Source organism: Nannizzia gypsea, genomic scaffold (assembly GCF_000150975.2).
Source record: "Nannizzia gypsea CBS 118893 supercont1.2 genomic scaffold, whole genome shotgun sequence".
NCBI classification, from domain to species: domain Eukaryota; kingdom Fungi; phylum Ascomycota; class Eurotiomycetes; order Onygenales; family Arthrodermataceae; genus Nannizzia; species Nannizzia gypsea.
Genome location: NW_003345200.1, coordinates 1,043,644 through 1,068,008, shown reverse-complemented (window position 1 = coordinate 1,068,008; position 24,365 = coordinate 1,043,644). Strand labels below are relative to the sequence as shown.

Sequence of the window (24,365 nt, the reverse complement as noted above, 5' to 3'; positions counted from 1 at the left end):
TGACTGAAAAGATGGAGCACTCTGTGTGACTAGAAATTGGTAATGTATCGAGGCGGTTGGTATCATAGAGAAAAAAAAACAAGGCGTTGCGATGGTCGAATTGTACATTTTACAGATCAATTCTGGTATGAACGGATGATTGGCATGAGGCTTCCGCATCGGGCCGCAAGGAAGAAACGCGGGGGCCAGGTCGAGAATGCGGAACGAGCCCCGTATCAGTGATGAACCAGATATCAACAAATTAAGTAGCGAGGTGGAAATATTGAAAGACGAAGCTGGGAGATAAAGGATTAAGCAAGGCGCTGCACTGCACTGCACCGTCCACTGGATGCAGTGTTGCTAATGGAACAACGAGAAAAAGAATAGACGTTGGGTATGAAAAAAATGGGAATAGTTAACTGCATAGAAAAAAAGGAATAGATCAAAAAAGAACCAATCATGCAACGTGTACTTATATAGTATGCAGAAAAAGTAAAATAAACAAATGGTAGATACAGAATCGAATCCAAGAGTGAGATGTAAGATGCATAACATGGGGACGGGTCATTGGGATCGTGGGGGTAAGGGGCATAGAAGGGTGGATAAATGCCTCAGGAATATTATCGTAACCACATCAGATCGTCGACAATCGTACAAGTCGTAAGCAGGAGCGCGTGTATAGTAGAGGTGAACAAGGGTAGTGGGCATAGCAGACGAAATAAATAGGTAATTGAAGGCGTATGCAAAGGGCTAAGGCAAAAAACATGGCGGCGAATAACACGTGAGGTATCTTGAATTGAACATAATGCATGCAAGAAATCAGGTCATTGAAAAAAGGCGTAATAAGAAGCAGAAGGAATAAGGCTAGGGGAAACGAAACGCAAAAGTTTGAAAAGCAAAAACAGTGATATAAAGGGAAAAAATGTAAATGAAGAAAAGGGAGAGGAACAAGACGGCTGACCCCTTCCAAGAAAAACCAAAACTAACTCTTTTTTATAGAACTTTTGTTGTATCCCGTCGACTTTTTTCTCTTTCCCTATCCGAGCATTCTTTTGTTCCAGGCAGAAAATAATTGAAAGAATAGCAAACGGCCTCCCAAAAGCAAATAGATAGGTAGATTGAACGAAGTCATGCGGACGGGGTAGATATCTCCCGAAATATTCGAATATATAATTAAGTCTCTCTCTTTTTTGTCGTTTTTCGTGTTCTCGTATTCGTCCATGGAAGCAAAGAGAATATGTTAAGTTAGTTACTCTAGTAAGCCTCGTCCACTGTATCCTGATCGGCTTGATCGTCGGCTATCACGTTCAGCACGGTGTTCGTCGCGTAGGCGCCTGATGTCATCGGCTTCTCTACGGCTGCTCGTGCTAGCGGTATCTGAGCGAGGTAAGAAATATCGATCCCGTTTTCGCCCACCGATGTTCAATTCAACTCCTCCCTCTTCGCCTGAGCGGAAGTTGATGGTCTTTCCATCGATGGCGTCGCTGGACAGACCGATTTTAACACCTCGGATGATCATGGTGATGCTATCATCGTCAACTCGGGAGCCAGTGGCGCTGCCATTCTTGGTGTGGATGTCACTGGTGTCGTCTTCCGAGTCACTGCTTTCAGATGAAGAATCATCTTCAATTGCATCATCATCGTCATCGTCACTCTCGGTTTCACTGTGCGGGATTGGGGGAGGCCGGCGAGAAGCGGCTTTGCGAAGCATCTCGCTTGTAAGTGGTACCGGAGCTGCTGGCACTAGGGGAGCTGCTGGCGCGGGTGGTGCTGGCGGTGCTGGAGGCGCTGGCGGTGCTGGCGGATGTTGTGAATATTGTGGACGTTGCTGTCTAAGTTGCGGCATAGGCTGATGCTGAGGCTGTTGTCTATGGACGCGAGACACAGGGTAAACTTGCATAACACGCTCCTCCTCCTCCTCCTCCTCCTCATCTTCTTCCTCCTCTTCCTCCTCTTCCTCCTCTTCCTCTTCCTCCTCGCTCTCAGTGTCAGTGTCAGTTTCACTTGGGCTTTCGATTTCAGGCTCTGGTTCAGGCTCAGGCTCGGGTTCAGGTCGACGCTGATGAATCGTCCGGGCCTTTGGGACACGTCGAGAAACATTCCGGACCATTTCAGTAGTAAGTGGTGGTGGTTTAGGAGCACGGGCGGCCTGGTATTCTTCCACTTCACGTTGCTTCTGCTCTAGCAGGTTCTCTTGTTCAATCCCATATGTCGATACACGGCGTGGACGACGAGGAGCTTCGACAGTGACTCTGGCAGGTCTGGCAGCATCGTAATACGTAGCAGTCCTCCGTGGTCTGGTGCTTGCAATCACCTGCGTGGCTCCCATCTCTGGAGAGGGCTCGCGAGCAATACTTCGGCTAGTCCGACGCTGAGATTGTGGTGGTTGATGGTGATACTGACTGGCCCTAGGTGGTGGGAGTGCTTCTTTCATAGTAGACATGTCGAACGACGGAGGTCGATGAACCACAGTGGTGGCTGTGGGTGTAGTAATAGCTTTCTTTGGGGTCGGCCGCTTAGTGATCGGAATTACTTGGACAGGAGGCTGTGTCTGAGCTGGCTTTGGTGCTGGCAGGCGAGGAGGCGGCATGCGGTAGTAATCTTCATCGTGATAACTGCGTGATTGGCGGCGAGCGCGTCGTTCCCGGGATGGTCGGCGCTCCAACTTTCGATCCAAGTTTGGCATATGACTCTGTGTGGGAGGGGTGTTTTCCACAACAGGAGGGCCATAGACTGAGCCTCGTCTTGGTCGTTCAGACGAAGGTCGGGACATAGATGCGGTGCGGGGGCGCTCGTATTGCATCAACTGAGAGGAGTTCTCGTAAGACGACCCCATGATTGGGGAAGGTTGAGTGTAAGATGATTCGAATGGAGAGCCCATGTAGGTGTTAGTATAGGCCGAGGCAGAGAGAGGTGGCCCGGCGTGGCTGTTAGCGTATGGAGCAGACGGGCCGCCCGCCATGTACATCATGTTCATATCAGGCACAATGCCTGGATGGAAGGTGACAGGGCGACTCTGTTGGTGGTAAGAAGACGAGTTTGATCTGCGAGGGTGAGTAATGGCTGGGGTGATGGACATGCCCATATCCATTGGCTGGTAGCGAGGAGTTTGAGGCGACGGTGGCACGTCGTACCCTGGAATTTGATTGAAGTACGATGAGGCGTCCATCATGTTCGGTATCATGCCCTGGTGATGGTATCCAAAGCGATCGCATTCAGCGCACACTCCAGGGGGATGCCTGCCTGCGGACATTGACTCTCGACGTCGGTTTTTCGGTGCATGTGTAAGAGAGGTCGGCCGATTCGCGCCTCGTGATGAAGGTGGTTTCATTCCCTCATGTTGCATGCCGTCCATACCCTTCTGCTCTTTCTCTTTTGCCTTGCGGCTATGTTGTTTTTCTCTATCCACCCCATCGCCCCGCGACCTCACACGAGGTATATCTCGTCCAGCCATGGCGTTGTTCAAAGAAAGAACGTACGAGCTGCTGGCACCGCTGGCACCGCTGGCAAGTGATTCTCCGCTACTCCCAATTGTCGCCCCAGTACGGCTCGAATAGCCAGAATCGCTGGCTCCGTCTGCGCCGATTATCACCGGGTGGAGGTCCGGCTTCGACCGTTTGGCGGAAATGTTTGCAACCCGTTTCGTGTCAGGAATGGCTACATTCGCATCTTCATCAAATTCTTCGCAGAAGGCGGCGTACGATTGCTGTGAGCTGACGAAAGACATGACGCGATTTAAGACGCGCGGGAAAAGATGGGTCGATATTTAGGTTCGGAAGAGAGCCGTGGATTCGACAACTTCTGACCCAAACAAATTCGCGGTGCCTGATTGTTTGTTGATATAGTGATATATATTAATCGTTGCTGATGATATCACCGTTATTTGTTGATGGTTTGGTCGGTGGTGTTTATGTCGTCGATAGTTCGGGGGGTTCGTGTCGGATTTTTTTCATTCGATGTCCACACCCCCTTTTTTACCAGTCTCTGGTAGTTGTGTTGCTCCCAGTGGAAAAAAGTGTGTTGTCTGGAAGCAAGTATCTGCGTTTCACCTGTATACGGTTGCTCTGAGCTCCAATTCAAGTATAGATTCCAGTGAGCAAAGCATGTGGTCCATCGAAGATTGTAAGAGATGAAGTTGAAGACAAGGACGACGTGGCTGTCTGTAGCGTGTGGGGGATCCGAGAACTATTATCTTAGTTGTCTTGACCAGTGCGGAAAGGGGTTAATGTTCCGGTTATATATTGGTAAGGGGTGGGTTCAACGGGGTAAAAAGTAAATAAATAGATAAAAGAAAAAAAAGTTATATATGTCCAGGCAGTTATATGCGACTGAAGTATATAATTTTTTTGTAACCGTTCTAGAAGATCGCAAGGGGTGGAACTGGGATAGTCGTCCCGGAAACCGATGTCACGGAGAGAAAAAAAAATTGGCTGGGTTTGCTGCTCGGTAATCTGGCAGCCTTCTGTCTGGTCTGTACTCTCCGTAACCTTGATGGTTGTAGCCGTGAGTACGCCGCGTTGCGGATGGCGGGGTTGTTGTTGGATGGCTGTGAAGAGATGAAGGGTCTGAAACCAGGGCTGTTTCTGAGCCGGGGCTGTCGACGATCGAGTAGATGCACTCCTGGCGAGAAGCAGCTGCAGGAAGCAGTCAAGAAAGGCGAGATTAGAGGGACGAGAGAGACCGGAAAGGCTGCTGGACGAGGTGGTGGAGGGCGCAAGTCTGGTACGGTTGACCGGCTCAGCTGAGTAGATCGAGGGACAACGACGGCGAGGAAAACTGGGATACGAGACACGGAAGGTTTCCTTTTGAGCAGAACGGACAGTCAAGAGTTGGACCGACGGTTGCACACGCTGTACGGGGTAGATAGAGGCTTTCGTCTGTCGTCGTCTTCGTCTTTTTTTGCTTGCTTGCTGCTGCTGCTGGTGGGCGGTTTTGTGGGCGAGCGAGCGATGTGACCCTTCGGGACGACGATCAGCGTGTATATGGCCGAAGATAACGGAGCCAGACGGCAGAGCTGACTGCTAAGAATATATCACCAGCAAAGACAAACGAGCAAGATGAAACTCGTCGTGGTTTGAGGGTGTCAGTTTGTGTGTAAAGTTGGGTTGACGTTGAGGTTGTCGAAGTGTTGATGTTTGTGGGAAGAAAAAGATGTCGAGGTTTTTTTTGTCTCTCTCGCTCTCACTCTTTGCCTTGGGCTTTTTTTTTCTTCTTCTTCACCCGCAGGCCAAACGAGTCATCCTGAGAGAGTCTTTTCGACCCTCTGCTTTCTTTTTTCTTCGCCGGTGGAGTCGACGGCTGTTTTCTTCGCTGGAGACAGTCCCGATTGCACGGCCGGCTTCATCACTGCCAGGTGGTGGTGGTCGACGTCTAGAGTCGAGAGACGGCCATGTCTACGCCAGGAAGAGACACAGGAGACGGAGACGAGAGACGAGAAAGACGCAGAAGACAGACAGAGAGGAAGTTTTCTTTTCCCCCAGCTACGATCGAAGGTACGAGAGGCAGTGAAAAAGTTTCTACGTGCATATCCGTATACATATGGTACTAATATGTAAGTAATTAATACAGCTAGGATGAGCACCAGCAGGAGGGATGAAGGCAGACAAGAAGAGGCAGAAGAGGAAGGGGAAAAAAGGAAACACAGCTCTTACGTTAAAGGGGACGCCTATGGAACCATGTTGAAGAAAGGCTGAGTTCCTCGTTGTTACATCTGACGTTGAGTTGGCTCTTGGATTGGGATACAGACTGAGAATCAGGGAGAGCAGAGAGGCAGAATATATGGGATAGCCACGCTGGAACAGAGAACTAGTTAGGGAAGACTCTGCTAGTTACAGACTCTGACACACAGGGCGAGCGAGATCTGCCAGGGTGTTTGCCTCTTGTCCCCTGCCCTGCATCTCTCGCTCTCCCTCTCTCTGGCCCCTTGCAAAAAAGCCGAGACGATGGACGATGGGCGAGGGGCAAATATCGACAAGCCGTTTTACTTCGGAATGATGACATCGTGTGAAGGAACGAAGAGCTAACTTATCTTTTGCTGGTGGGTCGAGTTTAAGCCGATGTTTAGCTGGAGTCTGGAAAACTTCCCTTGATCCACCGTCTACCATAAAAAAGCTGATGGTTTGCGCGTTAACTATAGGTTACAGGCTGATACTAAACATAACTTCTCTATTTCTGGCAACGGGGAGCGTCAACAAAGACAGCACTGCCGGCCGAACACACGAGAATAGCCCTCAACGCTTCTCATCCAAGCTGACGAAGACTGAGAGACCCTCACGCCGACGTCTCAGCCCATCCTGCCCCCCACGAATGAACGTGGCCCGGAGAGCCTGAACATTCAAAAGCCAAGTTATAAATATCAATCAGTGCGTAACGAAATACACAGGCTGTACCGGGCCCTAACCATTTTTTTCAAAGAAGCAAAAAATAGTCCCTTCTCCAGTCCCTTGGCCAGGCGAAGGAGAGTAAAAAAAGAAAAGGAAGAAATTTTTTTTTACTCCATGATCCGATGCTGCCACGATTGGGCTGCAAGATTTAGGCTTTCACACACTCGCACCCAAAGAGCCATTGGGCAGCAAAAAAAAGGACACCCTGGGGCGTTCCCGAGAACGACGCCGTGTGAAGTTTTTGCCTGCCTTCAATTGTCTGGACGTGTGTCCATGAGTCATCGGCCAGGCAGAGCCTTCTTCCTTGCTGGACTACGTACATACACACATGCATAGTTTACAAGGCGGCAAGCGTTCTATCTGACGGAATACAGTATCAAACCGGTAGACTTGCGGCAATCGCAGAGTTGATGAGATAAGCGTCCCGCTGAATCCTGGGTGCATAGGAGCAGCCGGCTATGAATGAAAAGCGCACTAGGCAAGGAATACGATCCAGACACCAACGTCATAATTGAAGATGTTGGGGTGGGATGGAGGGTTGGAGAGGATGGGGAAGGGGGGGAATGATAGGGCACTATCTTCCAGCTACCATCTCCCCATCTATACTCTGATATTGATAATAGTAACTATCGTTTATGCTTGTTGTTTGGCTGGAGTTGACTTTACGCTTTTTTAATGCGCGGCTTATCTTTTTTTCTTTTTGATCACATGAAGAGTCGTTGGGAGTAAACAAAGGGTGGATGTATGAGAGATACGACCGACATCAACCAGATGGATGAGAGGAGACGATGGGATGAAAGAAAGATCCGATCTCACATCCTAACAGCAAAACAATGTTAGCCTTGAGTAATGATCAACGAGATCCGATATCGAGATGGAGGGTTAGAAGGAGGTATTAAGACAAGGAAGAGGACTCACCGCTTGACAGGGTTCAAACCCAGAAGTCTCATGCCGTTATGGAGGACTTGACGGGCAGACTCATAAAGCGCCATTCTAGCCATCTTCACCTCGGGTTCGCTGCCCACGACCTTCAAGACATCATAGCCCGAGCTCAGCGTGTGCGTCATTCGGAACAGATATGTCAGAATCGTACAGGGCTCCAGCGTCTTGGAGGCGTTGAATACTACGTCCGGCCACTGCGCGAGCAGGCGGATCAGGTCGATGGCATGCGACTCTGTAAGTAAGCTCAGGTCTGCACCGCCTAGCTCTTCCGGTTTGATCTCGGCCTTTCTGGTCACAGAGCAGACACGCGCGTGTGCGTATTGCAGGTATGGCCCTGTGTCACCCTCGAACGAGGTCATGTTCTCTAGGTTGAACTCATACCCGTTGATCCTGTTCCAAGCCATACATTGTTAGTTTACCCCCCATGTTGCTGTTGGCTCTTTTCTTCGGTTGGACTTCTCCCCCAGATGGCAAAAAGGACGAGGAAAAAGAAAAGAAGGGGGTACGATATAAAATTGTCCGATGAGGACCATATACTATCCACGTGTGGAAGAAGATGCCGAACGTACCGTTTACCGCTCATATCCTGCACCATCACCGACGTTATTCCAAGCACATCGGCTGTTGCCACTGGATCTTCGATCTGCTCGTACTTGGTTTGGTTCTTTTGCATGACCTCATGCATTTTTTCTCCAACATCCTTTAGAATATCGTTCAGGAACTTAACCGTTCCCTTTCGTGTGCTCATCCCTCTAACCATGCCGAAGCTGATATGCTCACATCGGCTTGCCAGGTCTTTCTTTCCAACTAACTCAGTCGTCTTGAACAGCTGGGCAAGGTGAAGCTCCTGCTGAGCCGCCACTACATAGATCATCTTGTCGAACTTGTATTCATCGTCTCGCTCAACGATGGCAGCAATGTCTCGTGTGAGATAGAGAGGCGTTCCATCCTTTCGGATCACGATGGCCTTTCCAAGTTTCTTTGCGCTGTGCTTTGCAAAGTCGATGATGACAGCGCCTTCAGAGCTTTCCGACACACCCGCGCTCTCCATAGCCTTGTAGGAATTCTTTATACTTTCGTCCTTGACTTGGGACTCTCCAGAGTAGACATCAAAGTCGATGTTCAGCCGGGCGTACGTCTGCTTGTATTTTTCAATACTAAGATCTCGGAATCGCCGCCAGAGGTCAAGTGCTTTCTGATCTCCGTCCTCCATGCTCTTGAAGTATCGGCGGGCCTTTTCATCATAGCTTGCATCGACAAGTGGCTCAAGTTGCTTTTCCAGCTCAGTAACATCTTCGTTCTTCTCCTTCTTGGCCTTGATCTGTTCCTTGAGCTCTTTTATCGGACCTTCCTGCGCACTTACGTCTTGGTTGATCTTCACATACACCTCAAACAGATGGTTGATGGGGTCCTTGAGCAGCTCTTCCTCGCGGCCGTACTTCTCGTATCCGTTGGCAAGCAGACCGTACTGCTTCCCCCAGTCTCCAAGGTAGTTAATCTTGAGGACTTCCCAACCAAGAACTGTGTATAGGTTCGCAATAAATCCACCAATGATGGTACTTCGAAGATGTCCGGCGTGGAAGGGCTTCGCGATATTTGGAGACGAGAATTCTACCACCACTTTCTTCTTTCCTTTGCTGGCATCTCTTTGATCCCGTAGACCGACATTCGGGTTGCTTCCATAGGCGTCTTTGTTCGCCAAAATCGATCGGATCACGTTTTCGGTCATGGGTTTATGGCTGTAAAAGAACTGAAGATGCGCGCCAACAACGACCGGTGGCTCAACCAGGTCGGACTTGGGGAATTTGGCAGCGATATCCGCTGCGATCTCTTGTGGCTTCTTACCCTTAATCTGTAGAGCCGGTACCTACATCATAACAGATCCCCCATTAGCAAACGGTGACACAGCCAACTCCGTATAATCAAGCCGAACTTACAGGGAGAATCAAGTCACCCTTCTCCAGCATGTTCGTCCATAGTATCTTAGTGTAGACAAACGCCGGTTCCAGCCCTGAAGCTTCTGCGACCAACTCTGCGATGTGCGCGCGGTACTTGTCTACTGGGTTGAAAGCAGGATAGCAATTGGGATAACTCGACACCTCCGAGCTAACAGACTGAATCGACAGGCTCGAAAAAGAGGCAATAGCGTCTGAGGCCATGGTTAAGACTGGGCGAGGAGCCGTTATCAACGGTAGATTCGTCCTGCGCCGCTCAATGTATGGTGGTGGGGTTCGACTTCGACCCAAGTTCCGTGGCAGCGGCCGACAGTAGCTGGAGAACGCGGATAAGCTGATTCGAGGCTTGAATATGCCAGAGTATACAATCGAAGAGCTTCGAAGGAGTTGCTGGTGCATCCAGAAAGCAGTTTCGCGCTGGACGTTGAAAGATCGAGAGGATCAAAAAACTTCTTGGGTGAGTCAAAAAAATTAAGGCGCGGATGGAAGTTTTGCCCCACGTGAGTTTTATTGGTGCGGGAGAGACTGCGCGGACTAAGCGATTGACAGGCGACGGCGAGGGATGGATATAGATGTTGATGCAGACGACATGAACGAGAGACTTGATGCGATAGACGAGATGAATGTTTGAAGTTTGAGAGATACAGCTGGCTGGTTATCGGGCCTATCTATTCCTGTTTGAGCATGGTCTTATCGATATCAATAATGAGGCTTATACGGAGTAACTACCTAGGTGCAGTCTTGGTGACGGCTAAGATCTACTTCATTAAGGCATTCCAGAAAACATTAATAAAGTAGATCCTATGATACAAGAGAGAAGCTCTAGATGCTATTATGCAGTCGATATGTTGCTGGGTGCTGGTTACCACTGGAAATATCGACAATCGTGACGTAAGGGAAGAAGCCCCTATTTAACCGGGACGGATACCTTGCCTCCAAAAGAAAATCAAAAGAAAGCAGTACGGGGTACACCCAAGACTGATGAAAATGTATCGGTAAAGATAGCTTGTACTAGGCATAGCCCTCCCCGGCATTTATGCTGCTACCAGAGGCAGCCCAGTAGGTTTTGCTGTTTCGAAATTTGGCAAGCTGGATCTGGGTTCGGACTTTCTTGCGGGTATCTTCATCAAGGTATTCACGGCGCTTCGTGGCGGAGCCGTACAGCTGCTCCATCTGTACCTGCGTCATCAACGGCGTGCTTGAGAGCTTATCAGCGGGGGTACCAGGTGGCCGGGCCCAGGCGGCATAAGGCCCGTTGTATTTAGGGCCTTTTCCAGGCCCATATTTTTCATGTTTGACGATTTGGCCCGACTCAATCAGCTCATTGGCAGCCCTGACACCACTGTCTGATTCGTACGCTGGTTCATCTTTGGCGTGTTCGAATCGCATCGACTTGTCATCATCTGGAGGGGTCGAAGTGGAGAGGATATGGATGCTCCCGCTGTTGTCTCCGATAATCATCGTCGTCTTATCGGCAGACAAGGCTCCAGAAGTGATATCGTTACCAAAGCTAGCAAGATCTTTGACGAAAACATCCTCCGTGGCAGCCATGATGTTCCAGGTTTTGACACAGCCATCAGAAGACCCGGTATATAACATGCTTGATTGATCACCCCAGAGCCCAAACTGTACTCCGATGTCTAGGTCCCTAATCTGTGGGCCATGCTGAAGTTGATGGAGAATCTTGTTGGGATTTCGGAAATCCCATACATAGGTCGTCCCGTTCGTGCATCCGGCAGAGATATAGTTATCATTAAATGGGCAGAAGGTCACAATGTTAATATCACGCCCAGGGCAATCATAGCTGATGATGTCTCTCTTACCCCTTAACGGGTCATAGATATTCACCATTGACCGGACCTCAGAGCCTAGTCCTTTGGAACGACCATAGGCAGCTATCCCAGCGGCGAATAAACCTGATGGTAGATGCCACGATAGATCAAAAACGTTCTGGGAGTTAGGCATCACACCTAGTTGGGTAACGCTGGCTTCCTCCATTCGCCAAACTGCTAGATGACCGCCGATTGGCGGGTCGCGTGTATCACTGCTGTCGGGCAAAGACATGCCTGCTACCAGCAGGTCTTTCGTATACGAGTTAGGCCCCCAGGCTAACGATGTTGGTGTCATCAATTTATTGTGGCGGGGCGATATCTCCAATGGAGATGAAAGAGAAAGGCCGTGCTCTTGTTCAACCTGCCACAGCAGAAAGCTATTTTCACGATCTGATCCGGTAGCCAATCGACAGTTATCAACCTTAGAAAGCGCCATGACTAGTACTTTTCCAGGGTGACGGAGAGTTGTAATACATCTCGTGTCCTGATGGTTTGAGGTATCCCATAACTTGACAGTACGGTCATAGCTGGAACTAAACATCCGAGTCCCATCATTGGACCATGCCACTGCGCTGATGGAGGTGTAGAGTTGGGGGTCGCTTCCGCTGCTTTCTTCATTCGCTTGTGTTGGGTCAAATAACACTCGCGGCATCCGGTGATCAGGAAGTTCTTTAAGCCTGTTTGTTGTCAAATCTCCCACCACTAAATTATTTCTCCGGTTGTACATCATATTCTCTGGAGCGCAAGATGTTGCACATCCGGCCACGAAGCGAGTGCCATCAGGGGACCAGTCAAGAACCACAACATCTTTCGATGCGCCCTCCCATGACTTCCAATGCTCCCAGCTGTCATTTGCTGATTTGACTAAGGTTTGTTGTATGGACGATCGTGCCTTATACTGCTGATATCCAAGTTCACGGGCTCTAAGATGAGATGCAACACTGGTTGGATAATATCGCAGTAGATGCTGATCTGGTTTGGATGAATAAGCTCGAAGAGCTGACGGTGAGGTGGGCAGCCGGCCATTCTTTGCATCAGCGAGGAATGCACAAAACTCATTGGAGGTCCTCTGCCCCAAAATGCTGATTTCTTGAGCAGCTGCTCTCAATTTCTGTTCGTCAACTTGCCGCAGCAAGAATTTCAAGTGGGCATTGATATCATTGTTTGGGATAGGAGCGGAGACCAGAAACTTCTCTTTCAAGTATTGGCATATTACAACCAATTTCTTATCAGACTTAATCTGTTGTGCCAATTCACCGTTTCGGCAACCTAAAAGGAACTCTGCGATGTTCGAAGTATAACCTGAAAGAGCTAGGTATACATCCTTGAGGCGAGCTAACTTGCGAAGCAAACTCGCAATCTCACCACAATCAAACAATAATTGAGAATACTGGACAACGAGGTCTTGTATGCAACCCTCAGTCTGTGTTGTTTCCACGTTTGTCATGAAGCGGTAAAATACGTTCAATTCATCCATGCATAAGTCCGCATGAAGTAAGATACCTTTGCAACCAATATTGGTACCCCTCCTCGTTTTCAAGAGAGATTCGGGGTCCTCTCTCTCCTCCCAAGAGCGGTAAGAGGCAAGATTTGATGCAGATTCAACCAGGGGCTCTTTTACTACAATATGGGTAGCAGAGCGGTAACATACACGACCTGGCAGATTCTTGGGTTCAGACGTTAAGGTAGAAGAGGCAGATAGCTCGTCGGCTGGATGGTTCTGTTCGGTTTGGTCTCGCGGACTAGAAATCTCTAAGGTACTTGCATAGTAACTTCGAGGGCCCCTATTCCGCCTTGATGAACGCGATTCTGTGGATATCGGAGATTCAATCCGATCAGAAAGAAACGGCTTTTCTTTCTTTAATATTTTCTTTTTAGCGCGCCTCAGTCTCTTAGATGATTGGGAGGAAGGCCTATCAGTAGGTCGTCCAGCTGCTCCAGGTTGTTGAGGCGTTGCAAAATGTATCGGTATCTCTACCACAGGGCGAAGCGGAGATGACGCTCCCCATGAAACCGGGCGGTCTGATAATGGCTGTGCTAGACTACTTGGTCTAATGGTATTGTTGTCCCTCTCATTACTTCTCTCGGATGTGGTGGATGTGCCATTGGGTTCAGCTGGCCGTTTTGCAGGTATAACAGAGGAGCTCCGTGAGTTACTCTCCGTAGAAGTACAGTCACCCCGATCTTTGAAGGACAGAAAAGAGCCTAGAAGCGCGTTCGCTTTCTGGCTAACTCTTTCAATATCCGACTCACTTTCTGATAGTGAGATCGAGGCCGAACTGGCGCTTGTTGCAGTTACAGCGGCGGGGCTGCTGCGATTTTTCGAAGCCGTAGGGCGATCTTTTCTGGTATTAGGTCGGTTTCTCTTGCGACCTTCCGTCTTTCCATCTCGAAGGGGCATTTATCCCTAGCCTGTCTGTTACTCTGCCATACAACGACTTCACGGAGGCTGTAGGTTCAACCTCTTAAAGGAGTTAGCGGTGTTTTGAGCGCGTGTATATTTCAGCTGAGCACTTCTGACTAGACACTACTTAGCTTCGGTAACTCACCAGTATCACTCTAAGCACTCAGATAAGCCAGTTCTGAGTAGCAGGGGCTGTGGCTTGAGGTCCTTTTTTGGCGTTGGGTGGTTGAAGCGAGTTTGATATAAAGATTCGCGAACAGAAGAAGGCTTATCGTGCAGCGGTCTTGGCGGGAACCGATAAAGGAGCTTAGTTACTCCGTACTTGGTACCACAAGGTCAGATGGATCCTACAAAGAGAACATTGATCGCTTTGTTCTTTTGACTCGTTGAATGAAGGTCTTTTTATTGTTTACCAGGGTGAGTGACAACACTCGTGGTAGGACGGCTTAAGGCGATTATACAAGTGGGATAAAAGGGAAGATTCATGACATTGAACTTTGTAATATTTTATATTCAACACTACAAAAGCAGTGAATGACTCCAGCCATGATAGAGTGAATAGTTCAATTAAAATTAGATAAAGAGATACATACCCCTGCCGAAACATATATTCATGTACCCATTATGCATCGCTATCCAAGGACATGACTTTGAATACATATTTTCCGCCCTGAGCAACCCGTCTATGTTTTCATACCGCCCATGATATGTAAATGGGAGACATGCTTAGAAACAGAAGACTTGGTCCTCGAGTTTGCTGACAAGGTTGGCCTTCTTGTAGCCCAAGGACTCTGTGGCCTTCTTCATGGCGCTAACCATGGGAGGCGGGCCACAGATCATGATTTTAATATCGTCTGCTGGGGCAGGGAGATGGCCCTGGAAGAGTAGATTTAGTAATAGCTAAATGTTAAAACAAGTTTGATAGAGTACCAACCTTGATCATGCTTGGAGTAACAAAGCCAACACCGCCTTCCCACATTTCTGGAGGATTGTTCAGAACATAGTGAACACGGAAGGCCTTGTCGGTTTTTGCAAGTTCATCAAGCTCTTCCTTCAAAAGGATGTCCTCCACATTAACGTTTGCGAAAATAAGGTCAACCTGAGTGGTGTCATTTCCTCCGTTGCTTGGTCTGCCCTTGACAATAGCCTTGATAACCTGAAGCATCGGCGTGATACCGGTACCACCGGCAATCATACCAATATGTCGAGCCATGTTGGGAGTATAGACCATGGCACCCTTGGGTCCGCGGACCTTCATGGTGTCACCAATTTTCAGGGTGGTCATGTGCTTGGAGATGTTACCCTGGGGGTATGACTTGATGAGAAGGTCAAAGTATCCGGCATTGTCGTCAGAGGAGATAGGAGTGTAGGATCGGACAATCTCCTTGGTCTGACCCTCTACAAGAGCTGCAAGGGAGATGTGCTGGCCAATTGGTAGGCCGAGGATATCGGTTGGACGAGGGAGGGCAAATCGGTAGATGGCAACGTTGTGGGAGACAATGGTCTTCTCCTTGAGCACGAACTTCTGGAACTCATTAGGCTTCAGGACCTTCCGCTGTCCTACAAGTAGTAACTTTTTAGTATCATCACTCGAGAATAGAATGGATCTATCTCCAATGGAGCGGGTGTGGTGGGGGGTTAGTCATTACTGTTGTTAAAGATCTTGTAAGCTCCGAGAACCACGGCCAATGCCACTGCGTAAGCAACCCATTCGAGCTTCATGATTGCAGTTCCAAAAACCAACAGGCCTGCAGGAATGTAAACACCGTCAATGTATTGGCGAGAAGTCCATGCACTAGCCCACACAGTCAGTATTTCAATTGTCCAGAAACAACAGTGAAACAATTCGCCTAAACAAACGAGGAACGAACCTCATTCTTATACAGAATACCCCTGGGGCTAAGCAGACGGACCCGCAGCCAGAGTAACAACTATTGGGACTGAAGGAGCTGTTTCGGCAAGAATTGGAGAAATCCGGGAGTAAAAAACCGATCACGAGCAGATCCAAGTCCAGGGGGAAAAACAGTTGGGATGTTTTCTCGTGGCGTCACTGTTTGCTTATGTAAGACAATCCTCCGCGACGTCAACACAGAGTGATTATGTAAGATATTTGAGTTTGAAGGTTGCGCCGAATTCCCCCGGAGAGGTACTATTGGTCAAACGATCCCCACACATCAACATCAATTAAATAACATCCGCCCTTTGACATACATACGGCGAATATGTTATTATAGACGGGAGGATAACATATATAATAGTCGATATGGCGCCACAGTCTATAGACATGAAATCTGGGTTTCCCCTTAGTGAGAGTGATCGCCAGGTCCTGGCTCAGACCGACGAAGAGTTCGTTTACCATGATTGGCAGCAACTCAAGGACATTATAGGTTGAACAGCCCTCCAACCGACTCGCTTAATCTCTATATCACACCGTCGAAGCTTGTTTGTTCAGATAAAACAATATACAGCATCAACAAAATTGGGGTTATAACGCTAATTCCGGTTTTGAATTAGCAAGTAATACGCTAGAACTGCTCAAGCGAAAACCATCCGACTTACGCCGATACGCAACATGGAGCTCCAACATCAAAGAGCAATATGGCAATATAACGAACTTCCTATGTCGGGAACGTCTGCATTGTACAATAGACAAGGATCCGCAAACACTGTGCTAGCATCCGACCCCGTTTGCGGATTCAAGAGACTATAATATTCTCCGCAACGACTGGCCATACGGTCTAACCCCCGATATTACCCATCTGTGCGTATGGATTAAGAACAGGATAGATACTACTCCTGAAAACGGAGATGTAACCGAGGAATCGCGGACGTTGATCGATGACTTTGTGCACCGAACGTTTACTTCCAGGCTAAATGAGTTTAGCGATGCGGCTGATAGAGTCGTATGGTTTAAGAATTGGACGGCCCTGCAGAGTGTGAGATCTTTAGAGCATATCCATGTGCTTGTGAGGGATGTTCCTGACAAAATTATTGTGGAGTGGACCGGTGAGGAAGCCAGGGAACTCTCCCAAGCAAACTGAGCAATTTAATAGAAAAACTATAGAAATAACCTTACCTCTAGGAAGAATTATTGGAGTATCATGAACAAGGAAATACATTATTAATAACGTAAATCAAAACAGACACAAACACCGGCGCAAGTACAAAACCATCCCATCATTATAGAATAAATGTACTGATACTGTGGTAGTCAAAAGAAAAGAGAAATAAACAAATATAGCACAGGTATATGTATGTATACAAGCATGGCCTCGTTCAGGACTTCTGCTCGTCAACAAACTTCAAAGCCTCCTCTCGCGAGACGACATCGATGGTACTGGCCTTGCTTCGGAAGCTTACGCCGTAGCACTTTTCGGCAACGTGAAGCATCTCAGGTCGGAATGTTGTACAGATGAACTGGCCGTTGGTTTCTTCTGATATGGACTGAAGCATCTGGGCTACAGCCGTTCGGTATTGAGCGTCAAGGTTAGCGTCAATCTCGTCGAAGAGGTAAAACGGTGCGGGATCACAGGCCTGGATGGCAAAAACAAGAGCAAGCGCGCATAAACCTGTGGAATATTAGCATATCTACTACTTGGTTTAGGATGGGTATACGTACTCTTCTGACCACCACTGAGCTGTTGGATCCTCTGCTGATCGTCATGTTTGCTGTTAAAACTAACACTGATACCAACCCCGATGTAGTTCTCCACACTACGGCGAGCCTCCTCTTCATCCGAGTCCATATCCTCCTGCTGTCTAGTGGCAGCATCAGTTTTCCTCTGGATAATAAGTCGTCCTCGACCGGCTGGGGCTAGTTTCTCAAAAATTCTCGCAAACTCTCTAGAAACTTGCTTGAAGGTTCGTTCAATGGCCTCATCCTTTCTCTGATCCAAGATCATAATGAGCTCGTCAATGGACTTATGGGACGCATCAAGTTCCTCTCGACGTTTGGTGAGAGTCTCTCGCTGCTTAGTGAAGCTGTTGTACTGCTCGAAAGCCTTCTTATTCACATGTGAATATTTCTTGAGAGCTTCATTAGCCTTGTGTAGCTTCTTGACTATTGTGTTGGAATCCGTGTTTTTGAACTTCGTAAAGGCCTCGTCAGGAAGCACACCGAGGTCGCGAATGTTGGCACTGCATTCCAATGCTTGAGCAGTCAACGCTGCCTTTTTCTGCATGCTCTTTTCCATGCGGCGTTGGTGCTTTTCAATGGACTTTGCGAATTCTTCTAGCTCACGTTTTATATCCGCCCGACGCTGCTCAAGCTGCGAAGCTTCGGTGTTTTGTTGTTCTATGGAGTTCTCCAGTTTCTGAAGTTTCTGGCTGAGTTTCTCGAGCGCCTTCTGCTGCTTCTTGACCTCCCTCTCGCTCTCCTTCAGGTTTCCATGAGCGGTTTCTTCCCCAGCATCAAGGCCTTGGCCGGCTAGATGATCCAGCTGTGGGTAAAGATTTTCTCGCAACTCCACTTCCAAGATGGACTTTCTAGTTTCTAGCTCGCTGCGGCTGCTGGAGAGTGCCGCATGCTCTCGTCGAAGGTCCTGCACCATAGAGTTGAGACTCTCTAAGCGTGCTTCCTCAGCATTCGAAAGTGCCTTCTCAAAGGGCGTGGCAAGTTCCTCCTCGTGGGCCGTTATTTGGCTAGTGAGTGATTCCACGTTAACCTCAATATTCTTAAGAGCGCGTCTCTTCGCCTCGAGGGCGTCAGTTTTGTTGTGTAGTAGATCCCGCTTGCTCTTGATCTCCTGACGTAGTGGCCCATTGCTGGAATGTAGCTGCTGCCGCTTTTGCTCTGCTTTTTGAAGGTGTCCCACTGCCTGCGTAATCAATTGGTCCATCTTTTCCAATTCACGGCGGATCTCTCCTCCTCGAGCCTTCTTTGCATCATACTCATCTCGCCATTTGGCAACATTTTTTGTTGCATCAAGCCGAGACTTTCTCGAATCATGGAAACCACCAGTCAGAGCACCACGCTTGTCAGATCGATCACCTTCAGGGGTAATGGCATTGACGCCGTGGCTGCGAGCATACTGAGACGCAATCTGAAGATTTGGACAGATAATTGTCCGACCAAAAACTTGCTGGAAAGCTGGCTCATACCGAGGGTCATATTGCAGCTTCTCAATCATTGGAATTGTGTCGCTGGCACGAGGAATGTTGCTGGCCCTTGGCTTTAACCTGTTCAATGGCATGAAAGTGACTCTCCCTGACTTCTCCTTTTGCAAAATCTCTAGTACTTTGGTAGCTGTCTCATCAGTATCGACAACATAGTGGAAGAGACTCTGACCAGCAGTAACTTCAACAGCTGTACGATATCTGTCACTAACGTCAAAGAGCTCTGCAAGCGTTCCATAGACACCCTCAAGATTATATTGCCTTTTGATGCGTCGTACTGCTGCAAGGCCCCTGCTGGTGTTTTGATCCATCATGTGCGCAAGTGATCTCTCTGCTCTTTCCACCTCATGGGTGGCGTTGGTGAGAATCGAGTCAAGCTTAGCTTCTTCTCTCCAAAGCTCTCTACATTCAAATGTCAGATGAAACACATTAAGATGGGGATAACAAAAGGAAGCCTTACTTTCGCTGGTCAATTAGCCGATCCCGTTCATCCTTGGCTGTTTGAACCTCTTGATCAATAGATTGAAGGTTATCGCCCCAACCATCCGCCTCCTTTCGAAGCTTCTCAACCTCCGGCTCCAGAAGCGTGATGTCATTCTCAAGCTCTTGAATCTCCTTGGTGGTCTGTATTCGAACAGCCTTGACGGTCGAAACTTGCGCATGAGTATTCTGTATTTCGCCATGTAGCCACTTATCACGCTCGCCTTTATTCCTAAACCTAGAAATTCGTCCCTGCTTTGCATATAGGCGCTGTCTGCCAGTTTCGGCATCATTCAAATTGAATTTTGCCTGGTCTTCTCGTTCTTTCATTTCGTTGAACTGAGGGACTAGCGTGCTCAACTCCTCTTCACGTTCCTTAATGGCAGCATTCACTCGCTCAACATTCGCTTCACGCTCAGCTTTTGACCTCTGAGCAGCGCTCTGGCCTTCTGAGAGGGACTTTCGCTGTAATTCGGCTTGCGCAAGAGCTCGGGATGCATCCCGTCTATCGTCCTCCAGCTGGTCTTTTTCCAGCTTCAGAAGTTCCATTTGTTGCCTGAGCTCTGCCTTTTGGGTCTCAATTTGAGCAATATCGTTTTCACCCTGCATGAGTCTGTTTCTATTGGCGTCCGTGTCTTCAACCCCTGCTTGTCTTTGGTCATCAATACTTTCTAGAGCACTTGCAATCTCAGCCTGCTCCCGAGAATAGATAGTGTACTCAAGGCAACGCCTCTCCCTTTCCTTCTCTTGAAAGTTTCTAAGCTCGTCCTTTTCCTCTTCAAGCTCGCCAAGCCTCTCGTTGATATAATCGAGCAGTTCGTCAATCTTCGCTCTTTTATTGTTGGTCTCGTTCATTATCTTTAGAGACTCCGTACGGCGTGCTTCATAAACCTGAGTTCCCGCAACTTCTTTCAGAAGCACTAACCGTTCGGAGTCTTTCATGTTCGTTAGGGTTGTCACTCGGCCTTGTGGGACAATATAGTACGGGTTTGACCTCGAGAAGCCAGCAGACTCAAGTAAGTTCATGACGTCAGATTTGGTAGCATTCTTCCGGTCCAGAGTATATTCATCCTTCTTCAAGCCGATGGTACGGCGTAGTATGAGCTCATCTTTGCCTGTTGGGAAACGGTCGTCCGAATTGTCAAATATAATTTCAACATACGCCGACATCACCGCGGAACCTGAGCCTTCCTGTTTTTTATTAGTCGTCATACATCGAATTTAAGGGGCAAGCGATTTCATATCCATACGTGTAGCAGCGCCTGGCGCTCTTCTCTTCCCATATGTGTATAGGCATCACTAAGAACGAACCGAATGGCAGCAAAGAAGTTACTCTTGCCGGAGCCATTGCGACCAACAATCACATTGTGCTTTGGAGAAAAGGGTTCGATGACGGTTTGATCTTTATAGCTATTGCAAAATATGCCGTTAGCAAAGGTCTTGACTAGCTGATTAAATTGCTCCCCTCACTTACCTCTTAAAGCCTTGGATGATAATCTGCTTGATAAACATCTTCGCGGATCAAGTATTAAGACCAACCTGTCATTATTCGAGTGCGCACCGGGAAAAGAGATAAAAACACCACGTCTCGGCGTCCTAAAAGAAAGTGAACGTCTCTACCAAACATCGCTCGGTGAGAAATGCCAACGCGTCTAAATTGAGAAGCAAGCGCGTTTTCTTTGCTTATATAACAAGGTTTAGGGCTTTCGGGCGCGGCAAAATAATCAAGCGACCGATAAGGAAGATTATGTAACCCTTATCGCTAAAAAAATATAATGCAAATATCAAAATCTCAGGCAGCAAAAAGTTATCCTAGACGAAGATTCATGATTATAGACAAACCCTGGTATCAAAATTATTTGCCTACAAGAAAATCAGTTAAGAGTTTTGATTATGACGGGAGATACCAAACTGGAGGGAACTCCCAAAAAAAAACTGGAGGAAAAGATAGATCAGCCAGCCGCCGATATTGACTCTACACACCCCGCCAACGAGTACGATGTTGCTGAAGAGGAAGAGGATGATGAATACTATGATGATATCTTTGACGATGAGCTGGATGATGCTGATTTTGGTGCTTCGAACCCATCCGATTTCACAAAATCTTATAACAGGCAAAGAAAGCTAAACGAGGTTGCTGCTGATGCGAATGCCCCCCTCTCCTCATACCCAAAGAGCAACCCCCAAAAGCCGAGCGTCAATACATTCGCGAAGGTCGACGATCAGATATCGACCCTATCTCGACATGCCGGGAAGATTAGACTCGATGATGCCCAATCTGGCTTAAAGTCGAAGGGTGGAAGGGGGGCAGATAAGAGTGACAGAGCTACATCTGAACAAGTGTTGGACCCCCGCACTCGCATGATACTGCTTCAGATGATCAATAGGAATATCGTCTCAGAAGTGAACGGCTGTTTATCCACGGGAAAAGAAGCAAATGTTTACCATGCGATCTCCCAACCCGACGACGAAAGCCCAGATCTTCACCGAGCTATCAAGGTATACAAGACCAGCATCTTAGTCTTCAAGGACAGAGACAAGTATGTCACCGGCGAATACAGATTTAAGCAGGGGTATAATAAGTCCAATAACCGATCGATGGTGAAAGTGTGGGCAGAAAAGGAGATGCGAAACCTCAAACGCTTATACTCTGCTGGCATTCCTTGCCCTGAACCATTGTACCTTCGACTTCACGTTCTTGTGATGGGCTTCCTTGGAAACTCTAAAGGAATACCAGCTCCCCGGCTGAAAGATGTACAACTCCAGGATGAGGATCTGGATGCCCGGTGGAAATCTCTATATATGGAGCTAGCTTCTCATATGCGTACCCTGTACCAGGACTGCCGCCTTGTCCACGCCGATCTGAGCGAGTATAACATCCTATACCACAACCACAAACTCTACATCATTGATGTCAGTCAGAGCGTCGAACAAGACCACCCCAGGAGTTTAGAGTTCTTGCGTATGGACATTAAGAACGTTAGTGACTTCTTCCGCCGCAAGGGTGTCGATACACTCCCCGAACGGACATTATTCGAATTCATCACTTCGGTCGATGGCCCTCATGCTGTCTCTGGCGACCTGAGCCCAATGGTTGCAGTGCTTGAGAAGTTGTTTGTTGCCAGAGCTGAGCGCCAGGAGGAAAGCGGCGAGCACGCCGAAGGTGAAGGGAACGATGAACTAGACACTGCTGTTTTCCGACAACAATATATCCCTCAGACCCTAGAACAGGTTTACGATATAGAGCGAGACGTTGAGAAGCTCCGAACCGGGAAGGGTGATGAACTGGTTTATCGCGAGCTTCTAGCTTCGGGCGCAGACCCAACCAAATCGGCAGCTAAGAATGAGGATGAAGATATCGGAGAAGACTCTGATGTTTCTGGGGGTGTATCTTTGTCTGATAACGGTTCCCAGTCTGGTGATGCCGATGAGGTAGACCCATTCGCAAAGAAACCACCACGAGGCAAACGGTTCGAGGATAAAGACACTAAACGAGACCATAAAAAACAAGTCAAGGAAGAGAAGCGAGAGCAGCGGTCAAAGAAAATACCGAAACATGTCAAAAAGAGACTTGTCAATGCATCAAAACGCAAGTGAGCGTTAGGCCGTTCTCCTCTGCCTTAAGGATTCAGTTTTACTGTTCATTTCTCGTCCACATAGCATTGCTGCGTTGATAAAAAAGAGATAGTTTGTCCGACATGATGAATGAATTTACGCTTTTACAACAGTTATGTTGGTCCTCTTTTGCGAGAAATATTTGTCTATTTACTTGGAACACGCACATTTAGCCCAGGAAGGGGCATTTGCTTTTATTTTATTTAAGCTACACCTCATACTCCTTCGATATCTATCAACGAGTGGATGCATTCCTTCGATGCAGGGGTCCAAAATCACAAGCCATAATGCAGAAAAAATAATGTAACGGTTATTCGGCAACAAAAGCAGGCCTCATTCAGCCAGTATCATATGAAGACTTAAACGTTTACGCCCGGCGATCTTACCAGATCCATCTCATCCCTTTGGTTACCACTCTCACGATAAACACAAATGGTATCAAGCAGTGCTTTTCCGGAGCTTGTAGGCAGGAGGCATATTCAAGTACGCGGCCGTTTCTTCCTCTAAAACCCAGACATCAGCCCAAGTCTGAAGTAGCCATCGTTGGAACTGACGGCGGATGGCCTCGTCTTCTTCCTGGCTCTTGCATTCCTCAGCGGCCTTCCGAGCAGCAGCCAGAGATGCCGATGCACACTGCACAAGGATTTCGAAGCAAGTGACTAGCAGACGAATGGGCTCTTTTTCATGGCAAAACCGCCCATCTTCAGTGATGCGGTTTGTAAAAGAGAGTATTGTACCCAATGCCTTCACTTCCAGCCATTTCTTCTGCTGAATTGTATACGGTAAACCAGCGGCATAATCAGGTCTGTCCCTCAAGATCTGATTGATTCCAATTCTCACTTCCATCATGATATCCATCCCTCTGCAAACACGGTCTATGACCTGTGAGGGCCTCCAGTTGAGCGGCAGTGGACGCGACGGTGGTTTTATATCAACTGTGAATGCCACATTGCTCCCATTTTTCTCGTCGGCAGCTTCTGGCTCTGGTATGGTAATTCTTGAGGCTATAGTTCGAGCTTCTATAGCAGCATCCGGCACCAGTCCCATGAAGCCGCCCTTCTCTGGTATACCCTTTTTGGTATGAGAGCCGGTTGGGTTCTCCAAGCTTCCCTCTAAGCCCTGTTGTTCACTTGGTTCCTCAGCCATTGCTTGCATGGCTTCCGTGAGTGGATCACAATTGACACCGGCGGCCTTGTCGATTATTTGAGGGTTTATTCTTGCTTGAGCGCTGCTGAGCGCAGAATCCAAAGCCTGGGCACCGCCTTCCGTCGCAGCAGAAGCTACAGAATGAAATTTGCCTAGGACGTCTATGTCCCTTGGAGGCTGGCCAGTCGAATCATCATGATAATTGACCATGTCTGGTAGGGAGCTTGGAGATGACTCTTCGGAAAACAAAGTGTCTTGCAATCGGTCAGTCCTGGGGGCACTCAATCCCGGGAGGCGAATGCGACTTGGTAGATCGATTGGAGGCAGCTGAGGTAGTAGTGATTCCAACGAATCTGACAACGCCGTCAAGTCAGAATCCCTTGTACTATCGTCTGAAGTGCAAGTTATAAGTTCTTCTTCGCTTTCTGGCTCCCTTTTTCTGCGGAAGCATCTAAAGGGGTCACAGTTCATGCAGCATCCACCCATGGATATTGCCAGGCTATTCACCCTACAG

General features: G+C 48.2%; 9 protein-coding genes across 9 annotated transcripts; 3 read left to right on the top strand and 6 right to left on the bottom strand.

Annotated features, from left to right (window-relative positions):
- Positions 1-1,233: 1,233 nt before the first annotated feature.
- On the bottom strand, positions 1,234-3,706 carry MGYG_02411 (hypothetical protein; the record flags this gene model as incomplete). The annotated part of the gene is made up of 2 exons (XM_003174834.1): positions 1,234-1,346; positions 1,396-3,706. 2 exons carry the CDS (start codon positions 3,704-3,706, stop codon positions 1,234-1,236), a joined length of 2,424 nt encoding a protein of 807 aa, XP_003174882.1.
- Positions 3,707-5,368: 1,662 nt separating this feature from the next.
- Positions 5,369-5,672, top strand: MGYG_02410 (hypothetical protein; the record flags this gene model as incomplete). Its single annotated transcript, XM_003174833.1, has 2 exons — positions 5,369-5,471; positions 5,548-5,672. 2 exons carry the CDS (start codon positions 5,369-5,371, stop codon positions 5,670-5,672), a joined length of 228 nt encoding a protein of 75 aa, XP_003174881.1.
- Positions 5,673-7,276: 1,604 nt separating this feature from the next.
- Positions 7,277-9,463, bottom strand: MGYG_02409 (arginyl-tRNA synthetase; the record flags this gene model as incomplete). Its single annotated transcript, XM_003174832.1, has 3 exons — positions 7,277-7,694; positions 7,874-9,171; positions 9,242-9,463. The coding sequence occupies 3 exons, from the start codon at positions 9,461-9,463 to the stop codon at positions 7,277-7,279; spliced, it is 1,938 nt and encodes a 645-aa protein (XP_003174880.1).
- Positions 9,464-10,270: 807 nt separating this feature from the next.
- MGYG_02408 (hypothetical protein) lies at positions 10,271-13,492 on the bottom strand (the record flags this gene model as incomplete). Its single annotated transcript, XM_003174831.1, has 1 exon — positions 10,271-13,492. One exon carries the CDS (start codon positions 13,490-13,492, stop codon positions 10,271-10,273), a length of 3,222 nt encoding a protein of 1,073 aa, XP_003174879.1.
- Positions 13,493-14,221: 729 nt separating this feature from the next.
- On the bottom strand, positions 14,222-15,371 carry MGYG_02407 (NADH-cytochrome b5 reductase 1; the record flags this gene model as incomplete). The annotated part of the gene is made up of 4 exons (XM_003174830.1): positions 14,222-14,371; positions 14,430-15,055; positions 15,145-15,290; positions 15,367-15,371. 4 exons carry the CDS (start codon positions 15,369-15,371, stop codon positions 14,222-14,224), a joined length of 927 nt encoding a protein of 308 aa, XP_003174878.1.
- A 387-nt stretch (positions 15,372-15,758) lies between these two features.
- Positions 15,759-16,536, top strand: MGYG_02406 (hypothetical protein; the record flags this gene model as incomplete). The annotated part of the gene is made up of 3 exons (XM_003174829.1): positions 15,759-15,859; positions 16,014-16,163; positions 16,278-16,536. 3 exons carry the CDS (start codon positions 15,759-15,761, stop codon positions 16,534-16,536), a joined length of 510 nt encoding a protein of 169 aa, XP_003174877.1.
- A 235-nt stretch (positions 16,537-16,771) lies between these two features.
- MGYG_02405 (chromosome segregation protein sudA) lies at positions 16,772-20,602 on the bottom strand (the record flags this gene model as incomplete). The annotated part of the gene is made up of 5 exons (XM_003174828.1): positions 16,772-17,064; positions 17,115-19,012; positions 19,071-20,281; positions 20,341-20,500; positions 20,565-20,602. The coding sequence occupies 5 exons, from the start codon at positions 20,600-20,602 to the stop codon at positions 16,772-16,774; spliced, it is 3,600 nt and encodes a 1,199-aa protein (XP_003174876.1).
- A 381-nt stretch (positions 20,603-20,983) lies between these two features.
- Positions 20,984-22,687, top strand: MGYG_02404 (atypical/RIO/RIO1 protein kinase; the record flags this gene model as incomplete). Its single annotated transcript, XM_003174827.1, has 1 exon — positions 20,984-22,687. The coding sequence occupies one exon, from the start codon at positions 20,984-20,986 to the stop codon at positions 22,685-22,687; it is 1,704 nt and encodes a 567-aa protein (XP_003174875.1).
- A 456-nt stretch (positions 22,688-23,143) lies between these two features.
- MGYG_02403 (hypothetical protein) lies at positions 23,144-24,337 on the bottom strand (the record flags this gene model as incomplete). Its single annotated transcript, XM_003174826.1, has 1 exon — positions 23,144-24,337. One exon carries the CDS (start codon positions 24,335-24,337, stop codon positions 23,144-23,146), a length of 1,194 nt encoding a protein of 397 aa, XP_003174874.1.
- Between the last annotated feature and the right edge of the window lie 28 nt (positions 24,338-24,365).